The sequence below is a fragment of the Hermetia illucens genome, chromosome 5, assembly GCF_905115235.1.
Source record: "Hermetia illucens chromosome 5, iHerIll2.2.curated.20191125, whole genome shotgun sequence".
Taxonomy (NCBI): domain Eukaryota; kingdom Metazoa; phylum Arthropoda; class Insecta; order Diptera; family Stratiomyidae; genus Hermetia; species Hermetia illucens.
In genome coordinates, this window is record NC_051853.1 from 76,825,758 (window position 1) to 76,840,575 (window position 14,818).

General features: G+C 39.7%; 1 protein-coding gene across 1 annotated transcript; it reads right to left on the reverse strand.

Moving 5' to 3' along the window:
- Window positions 1-1,473: 1,473 nt before the first annotated feature.
- On the reverse strand, window positions 1,474-14,642 carry LOC119657793 (BTB/POZ domain-containing protein KCTD5). The gene is made up of 4 exons (XM_038064877.1): window positions 14,224-14,642; window positions 13,979-14,164; window positions 2,588-2,653; window positions 1,474-2,529 (listed from the first exon to the last, which is right to left on the reverse strand). The coding sequence occupies exons 1-4, from the start codon at window positions 14,416-14,418 to the stop codon at window positions 2,335-2,337; spliced, it is 642 nt and encodes a 213-aa protein (XP_037920805.1). The 5' UTR covers window positions 14,419-14,642; the 3' UTR covers window positions 1,474-2,334.
- Window positions 14,643-14,818: the final 176 nt, after the last annotated feature.

Consider the following 14,818-nt stretch of genomic DNA (forward strand, 5'->3'; position numbering starts at 1 on the left):
CTTGAATACACACTGACTATATAAAAAGTACTTATCATCTTCCAGTTTTGTGTTTTTTTCCAAGTAAATATAAATCCTATATTTAACGAACAAAAACACCATTTTCCCTATTGTTTTACACAAAGTGAGCTCAATGAGGGACGACTCTTCACCTCTTGACAGGACTATATATGCATAACAATCTCAACTGTACATTGTGAATAAAAATAGGTCATAAAAAAATTTCAGAAAAAATAGTGTTTTCTTGTTCAATAGTAAAAACCAATACCTTAAGATATCATCTGCCCAACGGGTAATGTAAACAGTCGGTGTTGAAATTAGGTGGGTCGAAGTTCTCCAACACAGCGCACTGCAACAAGCAACGAATGCAACACGCAAGCTGAGGCACGCATCCTTCAGGCGATGATCCCTTTCAAGACCAAAGTTATCGTCAACCCCGTTACGCTCATCCAAAAAGTCAACTAAATCGACTACTAATCGATCTGTTTGCTCGTACGCTGAGGTTCAATTGAAATCCAACTGACCCCGTCAATTACGATGCTTTCGAAGCTGTAAGTCTACAAAGCCTCTCGCCGTTATCGTTACGTCACCAAGACGGTGTTTCTCCATTACATGTCCAAGCAAGGAGTTGCCAGAGCCTACGTTGGCAATCAGATCATCCATCACTACCGCAATGTTGTGGAGAACTTCTCGTGGACTACATTCAGTTGCTTATAGAAAGCCTCATCCTCGTCTGTTGGTACACAGCGCTATATTATTGAAATGTTCCTCATTTTGGGCCGGAATCTCAGTTAGTATCCTGCTCTAAATCGACTCCTAGATAGCTAATTCGCGCCTTGTTGTTGCCATAAGCATTGGCTCCACCTAGGGTCCACGTTTCCTTCCCTCAGGCTTTCAGCACCGTCCCGGAGAAGGGTTGAGAATGCTTTCCACAGTCCTAGCATTTAACCTCGCTTAACGCGAAAAGTGTTAATTTGTAGCATTCTTGCTCAAGTTAAGAAAAACGAGCATTCTGGGGGTGCTAGATACTATTATCGGAACAGCGTATGCATTATCTAAAACCCTATCTTGTCCGATAACCAAAGGTCATAACTGATAAATCCATTCCTATTTGAGGCGTGGATAACGTTTCCGTAGCAAGAAAAAAATCGAAATTTGAAAGTTGCTAAGCCACAATCTCATCCTCCCTCTTTTCTGAAAGTGACTTGGAACCGTTTTTGGCGTATTCGAAAGGTTTAGGTTTAAAATAAAATAACATACAACATCAAATCCTGATCTCCCGGATTAATAGACATCCCTCCATATATCAAACATGTCAAGATAGCTTGGAAGTCAAAACAAAATAAGATTTTAGCGAAGACGAAGAGCAATTAAAGAAATTGAAACCCAATCTTTAACGATTAGATTTGTGTGAAATATGATTCCAGAAACCAAGCGATAACAGGAAGAAATGATGAAATCAAACAACACATATTGCATCGAAGTATTTTTTCAATAATATTTCAATAAAACTTGAAATAAATCACAATATAATTGAAATATCATTCTTAAATTCGAAACAAATTCAGTTAACACCATTGGTTATTATAATAATCATTACTTTTGCTCTTGGTTAAATAAATTCAAAATCTAACTTCTCTTTTATATATTTTTCATTTTTTCGTCCTAACGCAATAACTGATTATTAGGTATATTTTACATTGTAACTGTTCACTTTATCAATCTTTTGTTTGTTGTATAATACAGTTTTTATTTGTATTTGTTAATCGTTTTATTATACTTTTTGTTTTTTTTTCTCTCTAAAATTAACTTCTTACTTTTTATTATTATTTATATCTATCTCTATCAAAAAACTGATTGTGTTAGGAAAACGAAATATCTCTTTTTGTTGCTTGATGCGCGACGTTAGTATTTTATTCACTCCGTGATGAGTTTTGGTGTACGAAACATACAAAATAAATTATTTTTTGCAGTGATATTTCAGTTTACTGTATACCGTTGTATGTGTTGGTAATATACACGAAAAAATGTTATTAAAATCATATTGCATTCTCCAATTCGTTTTGTATGTGTAGAAAATAAATAAATGTGAAGGGAAGGAGTCTTCTTGTAAATGTCATCGTGTTTGGAAAAGAGAATACTTTTTATACAAAATGAAAAAATGCGTTTGTTTTTCGCCTCAGAAAAAATATATCTTTAGAAATTCGCTATACACCGGACTTAAACAATATTTATATTATATCGTCTTTGAAAATTTCACCCTTCAATGTGTATTTTAGCGTATTCTCCTACTCCTCTCGCAACATAGTAGCTGCGTTAGAGCCTCGATCGTGTCTACATTCTTGAACCTTTCTGCTGTAAAACTTTAGCTCGATCGTTTGACTCCTGTTCTCGACCAACTTGCGGACTATGACATTCTTTCGAAACAACACATAAGAATTCCGCGTTTTCCTCAGAACCATAATTGTATTGAGTTCCGATATTGATGAGTTGCTCAAATCGCCAACCATCTGACATTGTTGAGACCATCTGAGAAGGAAATTTTAGTAGTTACAGTTCACAATTGGCGTTAGAAAGATGTACTTACCTGAGTTAGTTCGTTTTCTTGACATTGCAGTACTCTGTACACTCGCTTCTTGTCTAACGTCGGTCTCTGGAAGAAAAAAATCATCAATATTAATACAAGTGAGCAATAATTCTATGCAACTATAATTATTTCCTAACGTAATTTTGTGCATAGTGAAAGAACGATTTTTCAGTTTTCAGAACAGGCAATTGATTTCTTTCTGAAGATATATCCCGGAATAGCAAACCCTACATGTCATCTAAGGCGTTATTAATATTTTTGCAAACTCTTGTAAATGAACTGTAGACCGGAATTATACTTCCTTCTTTTCTAACTTCATATATACGGTTATCCACTTTTAACAAAACGGCATGGACCGGAATTAGGAATTCAGATGACAAGAGAGTGTTAATATTGATTTTTCATGACCACTTCCTTTTAACGATAGAATCGATAAGTTTTTCTCTAGAGAAAATATTACATTTTTTGAGCCAAATACCCACGTTTTTGCAGATAGCCTCTGTTCTAAACGAAGCCTTTTACCATAGTAGGGGTACTCCAAGCTAAACGGTAATCAAACTCCAACCAAAGGTGAGAGTGAGACCACAAATGGAAGCTAAAAAACTAAAAAAAAATGAAGATTACACTACAGGATCATGACACAGATAAGAAAATTAGGTTAAGGGCAGGACGGAGAAAAACTTGCAGCAGAAAGGGTAATAGAGCATTCACGAACTACATGTAGTGCAGGAGGAGAAAACAGTTCCAATCATGGTTCCACCGTCACGAAAGACGAAGTGGAGTTATAAAATAAGTGAAAACAAGAGGAAGCTTGTCCAGCGACCGTTTCCGTACAACAGCCTGGCGCTCTAACCACAGAGCTGGCTAATAATGCCGAAGGTCTAGATACACTAATCCAAGAACCTTGGTTAGTTGGACTCAGGAACGTAGGAGGTCAATATGTGTATGTAGATGTATATTTATTAAATCTAAAATTCACGCAAACTAGGATAAGAGGGCACAAAACACAATTATATTAAACTTATCTATTTGCATATGTATGAGGCGCACTAATCTACTACTATGATCAAAAACTAAGGTGAAATCGTCATTTAAAACTCCCGGATATTCGGAAGGCAAGTAATTTTTTTTTGTTGGTAGGAAAAAGGTGGAGGGTGGTTGGTAGGACTGTCTATAACCTTTGCCAGGCGTCTGTTTGTCAAAAGGTTTAATTATCTCCGAGTTACACTTTTTTTTGTAAACAACCAAAAGTGAATTTTTCGATCTTTACAATGCGTGATTTTGTTGAACAAGGAACTTTTATCAAATTTTGTTTGCGGTACGAATATTCTTGTGCGGACACGTTGGAAATATTGCGGAAGGCCTTTGGTGACCAAACTGTGGCACAAAAAATATTTATAAGTGGTACAACGAGTTCAAAGCTTGCCGAGAACGCATTGAAGACGAACCGCACCCTGGACGACCAGAAAGACCAAAAAATCAAAGGTTTGGTGCTTGAAAATCGTCGATTGACATTTAGAGACCCCGTTGATAATATTGGACTATCATTTCGCTCAGCCCAAACCATTGTGAAGGACGTTTTGTGTCTCAAACACGTCAAGTCTCGACTGGTGCCAAAATCGCTCAATTTTTTTTTAATTTTTTGCATTATTCTTCTCGACTTTTTTGCCAAAAACTCGACTCATATCATTCCGCAACTACCGTATTCGCCTGATTTGGCTCCGTGCGACTTCTGGCTATTCAGCAAACTGAAAAGGCCAATGCGGGGACGCCGTTTTGACACGATTGAGGAGATAAAACCCGAATCGAAGGTCTTGAAGGCTATAACGAAAAAACACTATTTCCACTGTTTCCAGGACTGGAAAAAGCGTTGGCAAAAGTGCGTTTTACCGTACGGGGATTACTTTGAAGGAGATGAAACTGATTTGGAAGAATAGATAAAGAATTTACATTTTATAAACAAATTCACCTTAGTTTTTGATCAGAGTAGTATATAAATGAATGAAATTTTCCATCATTAAAGTGAAAAGACAGTGACTTAGACAAAGGATAGGATTTATCGTGACTTCGGTCTTGTGACTTTATCATTTGTCGAAATCGTCAGGGTGTACGATTAGAACTCGAAAAAACAAAAGTGTCAGTAACGCAATAGTACCTTAAAAAAAAGCCGAGCAACCAAAAACAGAAAAAGTATTAATAAAGTGATTTGTGAAGCAAGTCGAATCATTATCATCATCATCAACGGCGCAACAACCGGTATCCGGTCTAGGCCTGCCTTAATAAGGAACTCCAGACATCCCGGTTTTGCGCCGAGGTCCACCAATTCGATATCCCTAAAAGCTGTCTGGCGTCCTGACCTACGCCATCGCTCCATCTTAGGCAGGGTCTGCCTCGTCTTCTTTTTCTACCATAGATATTGCCCTTATAAACTTTCCGGGCGGGATCATCCTCATCCATACGGATTAAGTGACCCGCCCACCGTAACCTATTGAGCCGGATTTTATCCACAACCGAACGGTCATGGTATCGCTCATAGATTTCGTCATTGTATAGGCTACGGAATCGTCCACCCTCATGTAGGGGGCCAAAATTCTTCGGAGGATTCTTCTCTCGAACGCGACCAAGAGTTCGCAAATTTTCTTGCTAAGAACCCAAGTTTCCGAGGAATACATAAGGACTGGCAAGATCATAGTCTTGTACATTAAGAGCTTTGACCCTATGGTGAGACGTTTCGAGCGGAACAGTCTTTGTAAGCTGAAATAGGCTCTGTTGGCTGACAACAATCGTGCGCGGATTTCATCATCGTAGTTGTTATCGGTTGTGATTTTTGACCCTAGATAGGAGAAATTGTCAACGGTCTCAAAGTTGTATTCTCCTATCCTTATTCTTGTTCGTGTTTGACCAGTGCGGTTTGATGTTGTTGGTTGATTCGTCTTCGGTGCTGACGTTGCCACCATATATTTTGTCTTGCCTTCATTGATGTGCAGCCCAAGATCTCGCGCCGCCTGCTCGATCTGGATGAAGGCAGTTTGTACATCTCGGGTCGTTCTTCCCATGATGTCGATATCGTCAGCAAGTCGAATGAAGGTCCTTAATTGCACATATGATAATTTGATTTTGAAAGTAATGCAGGAAAAAATGGGAGCTACACAGCTTTTCGCTTTTTTTTTTTTTCAACTTGGCACGGCCGAACAAATTTCATCTACAATTTTTAATTTACGGTGAACAAAGCATTTTCTTTTCGATTATACATAGCACGAGAACTTCGTAGGATGTATAGTGCTATCAAGGATACAATGCAATCTCAAAGTTTCGAAAGTTCACTAGATTTATAAAGAATTTATCATCGAGTCAAGGATTAGTAGAAAAAAATCCTGATGCGCTTATGAAAATGCTACTAAAAAATCGGACCAACAGACTTTTTCCTATTGGAGATTAAATGGTGTACTATGTACCTATGCGCATATATTTGCACACAAAATGTCAAGTTTTCTGTTCAGTTATTTTGTTTTATTTATTCGATAATTACGTATCCAAATTGGATTCGGTATTCTTGTAGTTAGTGCAAGAATGTACTTTTTTGATGAAAAATAGGAAAACGCTTCTATTCTGAATTGACTATCGAAAAAAAAAATTGAGATGATAAAAGCATCTGAAGAGAAAGAAAGCTAATTATGGATATTCCAATAATACAAATACAAAAGATGTAAACAAGTCACGTTGACGAAATTCTACACTCACTTCGGAATGCAAGAATGCAGTAAAAAATTCATTTCCACGAGTAAATGCTAGACATAGCGTCAACACTTTAAAATAATAAAAACGGTGAGATCTCCGTAGCACCTCTCAGTTTCACTTTATCTCGTCATGTAAATCGTTCTGTAGATACGTTTTATCCGAAAAGTTAATAAAGTTTCGTTCATCATTAAGACACATAGTTGTTTTATTCCCAAATATCACTAGCTAGCTGAAGAATTTCGTATAAGCAAAAGTCCATAGGATCTTGGTATCCGGTGAAGAAATACAAAAGACTGGAAAATTTTGAAAATTTGAAACAATCGGGGTAGACAGGTCTACCTATATCTCGAGTAGGCATGCAACACAAAGCACTACAAATTACCGAGAAACTGGATATCACCGATATCACCGCGTCGAATGGACACCTTAAGTGTTGCAAGGGACGTTACAACATCGTTTTTAAAACAATTAACATCAGAGCGAAAGATGTCCCTTCAGATTTAATTTACAATTTTAAAGGAAACCTTTGAAAAATATGTGATGGATATGGATTGAAGGACATTTACCATCTTGATGAGACTGGCTTTTTTTATAAAGCGCTGTCAGAGAAGGTATTACATTTGATGAATGAAAAGTATAATACATTGATAGGGAAATTGGCGAAAGAGAGAGAGTCGTTATGAGGGATAACCTGGCGAAGTAACAGAACAGCCAATTCTTTAAAGAGTAGATGGTACAATTTGACACAGCCAAAACGAAAATTTATCCTTTTTCTTGATAACACGCCTTGTCACGTCAATATTCATTTACCAAGCGTCGCATTTTTCCCACCAAAAAACACTTGTTCGCTGCAGCCAATTGATTAAGGGGGGGGGGTAAGGTCAAATCGTACAAAAAAAGCCATGTTTTTGTGATTTTTTTTCTAACGACACAGTTAAAATTTATTTACTCAACCAATGGTACATTAAAGTATGACATTCGAAGAATGTTTCATCAAATTTTTACAAAGAAATATTAAAAAATACGGCAATGGCAGCAATTGTTCGGACGTGTCTCGAAAAAAAGTTGAATTGCGGTGCCCCTCATAACTTGGTGCTGGATCATTTGAAATCAAAAAATCAAAGTTCATTCGTTAGATAATAGTTTTCCCCAGGTAACGCTGTCGAGTTTTTTTTTTTCTCAATTTTTTTTAATTTTTTCGAACACTTTAAAGTGAAAAACACAATTTTGTGGAAAAAAATCGGCTAATTTGTTATTGCAAAATCAAAATTATGAATAAAAAAAAAAAAAACTCGACAGCGTTACCTCGTAAATGATGTACAGAAATAGTGTTTAAAATTTCAAAAGGATCGGTGCAGTAGTTTTGGAGTTATGAGGGGCACCGACTTTGAAAACGTGAGTTGTGGGAAAAACGCTTTAAAGTTTTAATCACAAAAAAATCTAGTTAAAACGTTTATAAGCGAATTTTATCGACATACCTCACACTGAGTCATCAATGCCAGGTCCATAGAGCATGTTGCTATCATCGATGATGTCTAATGCATCTTTTTGCTCCTGCCTACGAAGAATCCAGCCTTTTTTGGTTTGTCGTTCAGCTTCAGCTCGGGGCGTTGGGGTTGGTTCGGGTATAGGTACAAAAATCCGGCAGGTATAAAAATACTCATAACTTCGTCAATTTTGCTCCAATTGACTTGAAAATTTAACACAATATTCTTCAGATATTACGGATTGAATTTCGAAAATAAAAAAAAAATGAAAAAAAAAAAAAATTAAATACCCTACCCCCCCCTTAACAGATCATAAGAAGCCTTAACTTTAGATTGGATTGTTAACAAGTAATCAAAGTCCCACCTGCTAGTCGAACCAATTTTGTTTGGTCCCGTCAGTGGTCCAATTAGACAGATTTGACTGTTTTTTTTAAAGAAATCAACTAAACTACATTTTACACAATCAAATTTCACAATGAATTTCTAAAATGATTTAAATTTCTTTTATTAATTTATTTGTTCTTAAAATTCTTTTTTAAATCCAGGTCTTGGCGGATAAGATAAACACTACAATCGTGCAATTAGATGAGTTACAAATAATTGCAGTTTTACATTTACTGAGATCGGTCTGAATGCACAGTCTGGCTAAATGCAAAGGATTTCACCGCCAAAGACGGAAATCTCATCCGAGCTATAGTATTTACTCTCAGCCGGAAAGTTGATTCCCCGCTGGTGACTTCACTGTGAATTCACTATTGCGAATTTGTCCAAATTCTTATCGCCAAAGACGACTGGAAGGGATAGAAACATGTGAACTAACAATCTGCAAATACCAAATTTCCTTTAAGCGTTGGAAACTTTTCCATGCCTCAAAGCTACGAACTTTTCCTTTCGGCAAGCATTTGAGATCGGATGGTGCGAACGCTGCTTGGCAACGGAATCGAAAGCTCTCCATAATACTTCCTTGTTGTAACTTTAGCGATGCACTCTAGACACTTTAGACATTTCGTGGCTAGGCGAGCTAATACGGTGGGAGCATTCCAATCTCTCTTGCGAAACTGTATTATTGTACTCTAGTAAGCCTTCAGGGGCCTGCAAGGGCAGTGATGTTCTAGCAAAATTAAAAACAATTTAACAGCAAAGGAGACTTCCAATACAGAGGAGAAGGTGGCCTTCTATGAGCAATGTAGTCAATGAGAGGCTTTCTAAAGATGACATTACGTTGACATTCGTGGTAGATGAGTGCCAAGATAGGCCCTAATAACACCTTGCTTGGACATTTGATGGAACAACATGGTATTGGAGATCGAAATGAAGATGACCACGGCCTTATAATTACCAGCACATTATTTTAGAACAGAGCCTGCCACTTGTCGTTTTCAACTGAATGTCAAATTGCGAAAAGCAGTAGATTTAGGAGTTGCCTTCTAGATTTGCGAAACAAGAAACGTGTTGACATTGATCTCGAGCGAGATCATCACTTGATGATTCCTTGCCTTCTCTTGTTTATTGTGTTCAATCTACTCGTAGATGCTTCAACCTATGGAGCTCAATACTATCCGCTTTCGTAATTTCGTTCGCATAGGGAAAGCTATCTTCCTGTCGACAGACATCTTGAACAGCTTATCAAAGAATATTAATGAGCATTGGACCGCTATCAAATGTGCACTTTCCTCTAGCACAAGCTGTCGGTCATGTCCCGAAGGGAACTGACTGAATGCGGAATCTTGTAAGCAGATCCATGAACATGGAAAAGTGAATGTCAATATTGTATTGCATTGTCATAGATGAAATGGTTAGTCACCGTATCATGCAGATACAGACTGCTCTTCCTAACAACAGTGAAATCATTTCTGCCATCAATGCGTCTTGTCTGCTTCCTGCGGAACTATTCAATATAGCCTCTGTACAGTTGTAAATCTTGAATCTGAGATCTTTCCTCGTTAAGATATTTAAGGGTTGGAGTGGTACAACTGCAGGAGGGTTGGCGGACTTCCTGCCTTTGTCAAGATAACTAAAATTATTCTGGAACGCATCAAAGAACAACTCGTAAGACAGAGAACAGGCTGGTTACCACTTTGGACCCTTCTACACCAACCACATCAACACCTGGCGTATCGTTGGGGAGCAATAATCTTACTTGCTTTTCATTTATTTCGAAGAAACTTTCAACAGCAGGAACTAGGGGTGTATCCTAGGGGTTGTATAGAGTGTATAGAGAAGGAAATACGACTCTTTTTGGAGTCGACCCATTTCGACTCACTCACTTAGCTGAGTCGACCCAAAAGAGTCAGCATCACATTTAAATTAATTTCAGAATAACCAGTTTGTCTAATATATTGTAATTTCTGTTTCCTAGTATTTGATATTCAGAAATTAGAAATAGAAGTCTTGAACAACAAAAGATTTATTCTTTGATTAAATATACAAAAGTCTGGGTCTACTGATGTTATATACAAGTTAACATATCCCTACCCTTGCTCCAATAATCACACTCCCCAAGTCAGCATTAACCTGCAGTTCACACCATACCTCAATTCGAAGAGCCACCCGATCCAATTCCATATTCCAAAAACTAGAGATCTTTTCCAGCGATCGGATAACATCTAGGGCGTCAAATTTACCCAAAACACATTTATTTGAGGAACGAACTATTTAAATGCACACCCGCAATTCCCCTGCGATGTAGATAATATTTTAATTAACAAGCGGAATTGTAATTAGTTGCGTTCAAACCGTGAATACAACATGATTCAATTTTGAAATTCAAGTTGTTTCATTCGAGAATCCATAAATTATATTACATTGCTCCTGTTTCCGGACTCAGAGGTCGGAAGTAATTTAATAATAATAATTACTTCGCCATTTCCGGTTATGAAAGGAAGAGGGGAAGATAGCTTCAGTCTGAATGGCTGTAGGCCACCGCAGTATCTCAGAGGTAGGTGAGGAAAGTGCAGGAACTGCAGAGTACTCACTGAGTAAGCTGTTACCACGCCTGCCCGTTAGGTATAAAATGCAAATCCACTAAATGACGAGATGGAAAACCTAAGGTCCGATAAGGATAACTGGCGGGAGTCGTCTGACGGTGAGCTGGTCGGGCTCCCGTAATATTCAACCCGATGTCGAAACCGCTAATCTTGGGGCGGTTCGACACCTAGGCGCCACGATGACCAGCTGTAATTGTTTCGACACAATCTGTGACGACTACTTATACAACATGTAGGTAGACGGCAAAAAATAGACTAAGAAAATGAATCTCTATACTCTATACTACGGCAGCGGCAGCTACTAGACATTACTGCGCTCTATTGCAGAGATTCGTCGAGAGTTTCCCGCACGTGGCTGTGCAGCGGGTTGCAGACCAGTACCGCTTCTTTATTCGTAACGACACAATCCCGGCCATCATCACGCAGCGTGTTCGACTTGAGGTTATCGAGGAAACTGGTGACCCAGAGTCGGCAATGCCAGCAGACGAGTGAAGAAAAACGTGCAGAAGGTTTACCGAAACTATTCCCAGTGAGACATCCGTAGTTGAAATTCTAGACACACTAAAGCCGAAACTATTTGTCGTATGCAGTCGGTTGCGACGGTATGACGAAAATCACTCAGACGTGTGCAGAATGCAACGTATGCGAAGAACCAGCGGATTTTTTTCAGATCTCTCAAAATATCACAACAGAGCCTCCAGACAATACAGTTTAAGGTAACGGAAGCAAAGGAGCATCGGGGTGCAATTTGGGGATTACCCACCCAGCATGCTGAATGGATTGCCTTAGAAGACGCCAGCCATGCCGCAGGTATGAATTTTGCGGATGTTACCGAAAAGTGGGTACGACGAGCCATAAAAAGCTCAAAGAAGTGGAGGGGCCCTCGTTTGTATCGGGTGCAGAATTTCTTGTATAAAAAGTTTGCCAGTATACATAGTCGGTTGGTATACAGCATAAACCCGGTCATTAGTCGGGCTGAGGAATTTCCACCTTTCCTCACTGCAGTAGTTACCTATTGTGTCCCTAAAAAGGACACGATGCAGAACCACGCAGAAACAAGGCCGATCACTTTTTTATCAAACATCTACAAATTAATAATCGAAGTTATTAGTGGAAGGATCATTGGGCACCTCGAAACCAAGAACATTCTGTCCGAGCAGCAGGAGAGCTGCCGAGTTGTGTTGAGGGGTTGCTAAACGCAACTTATTACCGACTCGGTAGTTTTAGGACAGGCAATTAGAGGACAAAGAAATTTCTTTAGTTGGAATATCGATTACGCCAAGGCTTTTGATAGCGCACATCTGGTTAATTAATGTTCTACATCTGTATCGCATTGATCCGAAACTAATAAAGTTTTTGGCGACAGTCGTGGAAGGGTGGCATACCACCTTGACAGTGTGTCAATCTGAGGGTATCTACACTTCAGAGCCCATCCGTATACGAAGAGTTATTTTCCAGGGGGATTCATTCATTGAGTCCTCTTTGCTTCCGTATGGCACTCAACCCCCTATGATGCTAGGGAGCATGGTTTCGCAATCAAACATGGCCTACAAGCTAAGAGCGAGCTGACACACTCGAGGTACTTAGATGACATTAAGTTGTATGCTACTGATGAACCACTTAGGGAGTCTGTTACGAATAGTAAAAATGTTTAGTCGTGATAATCGAATGGAATTTGGTTTAGACAGATATCGAATCCAAGCCATCCGCAAGGGTCACCACGAGTGCACGCAGGGCATATCATTGGTGACATCCTCATCCAAACTATGACCGGAATGACCTAGGAATTCTGCAAGGAACCCATGCTCGAGTTGATGATCTGAAGAATGCTGGCTTATGCATTCAGAATATTGCCATGGACGAAGACCGATCTGGAAAACATCTAGCGCCGGATACATACTACTATGTCCAAACTCCGGACGCATCATTCAAACTCTGGCGTTGAGCGGATGAACCTGCCATCGGCAATGCACCGCAACACGTGACTTTCTTTTGGCAGTCATTTGTCTATTTCCATTTACCGAACAGATGAAAACCCCTTTGCTCAGGCGGAGGATTTATGTTTGCCATTCAGAGCGGCCACCCGAGCTTATAAAAAGAGATGAATGAAAGAGCGAATGGAGAACGATCAGTGAAGAATGTGTGGTTCGGCGGTAGAGACGTTAGACCATCTCATTTCTGGCTGCACTATTATGTGTGGGAACATGCAGAATTTTCACCCCGGGGCATGTTTTCTCGCAAAATTGTTCACCCCAGGCCCGAATTTCTCTTTATGACCCTGATGACGGGACCTCTAAAAAAGCAGGATATCCATGTTTACTAAATCCAAAATTCAAGCAATGCCGCTAAATCACTTTATCTCCAAGAATACAGTGATGTTAGCGTTAACATCAACTATATCGTCATTGCGGGTGACTGAAATATTACGCCAGCGAAAGCATTCCTGAAGCAGTCTACTCTCGGGGACGCGGAGTGATTCATAAAATCGAAATAATTCAAGCAAATCAAAACAAGCCAATGCAACAAATGCTGCCGTTGCATAAAATCGAAATTGGAACACTGGTCTGATAACCGTATCACTCATTGTTCTCTACGTAAGCACCTAAAGAACGGTGTCTGGGCAGGAGACCCATTATGCAACTTTGAGCTGAAGAGGACGATGTGCCCTCTCAAACTAAGTCCCTAACGAATAAGACGAGACTATTCACTTAAACGGATTCTTGTAGAAAATTCAGTGGCTCAAAAATTCATCCATAAGTGACAACGTTGATACCGCAGACCGCGGAACAAACTCCGAGTTCGAGAGAAGCAAATTTAGAAGAGTTTTCACAATACTGACATCGCAACCAGTAACCAGTGCCTACTTCATCATGTTAAGCGACAATTTTGGAATCGTACGTAAAAGCAGACCAGACCGACACCTAACTAAGGTATCGGAGAAACGCCCGACAATGGAAACAGCAGTCCAAAACTGCTTTGCCCAAGATATCATTCAGATAATGGTATTTATGGGGTTGAATCATGTCCCCCGCCTATCAGGTGCACATAACCTCTCTGCTTTATTGCCATATCACTTGTTCACGCTTGAGTGCGATCCCACTGGATGGCACAGTGAAATTTTCACGCACTGCTCCCAACCCACGGCTTTGACATAGTAGAAATGGGAAATTCAAACTCACCTGATCCCTCTGCATAATGCATTCCTTAAGTAAACTAATTAGCTGCGTAACGTTATAAAACTCTGCCTCCTCCAGAACGCCTTCCTCCGATAGGCCGTCGAGGACCAGTTTGCCGTGTCGCAGGTAGTTTAGTACCGGTGCAAAGTAGCGCGGGTCTCTATCGATTAAATACGCTCCAGTTTCGTCCTGCAAGGCAACACAACCTAATTAGATTCATTTTTCCTATAAAGTTGCCGGATACTAACCCGATCTGATATCAAATCACTGTCCTCCTGGATCAAGCGCGACAGGAACGAGTTGGGATCCCGCGAAAGCGTTGTTTTGGTTGTGAGAAAGCATTTACCGCCGACATTCAGCTTGACCCACTGATTGCTCCCGTCCTTTGCCAATAAATTTGGACTTTTCTTTCCGTTCAGATTCACTGTAGCCATCTCGGACATGCCAGTGCGCGTGAAATAATTCAACAAATTCGTCGCGAATTCTTTTACGTGAGCCCGGCGAAGGGAAGCTCCGGCAGCGCAAATTCTGAATTGTGTTCCAAGTTGCACAAAGAGACGTAGTCGCGACCAGTATCGAGGGTAGCCAAAGGTAAGAACACCACGTACAAAACGAAACGACCACTGACAAGACGAATGAGAGTGCAAGACGCGGAGGAGAAGAAGTGGAGGAATGGCGGCGAACAGGAAAGTCCAATACGGAGAGTGGCATGCAGTACTGCAGCTGACTCCAATTGGCCTAAGCAAAGGCACAAACCTACACTTACTTTCGGAGGATTAACTGAAATTCAATTCAAAATAAGGCCAATTTTTACAAAACAATTGTTGTACTGTTTTCATTGAA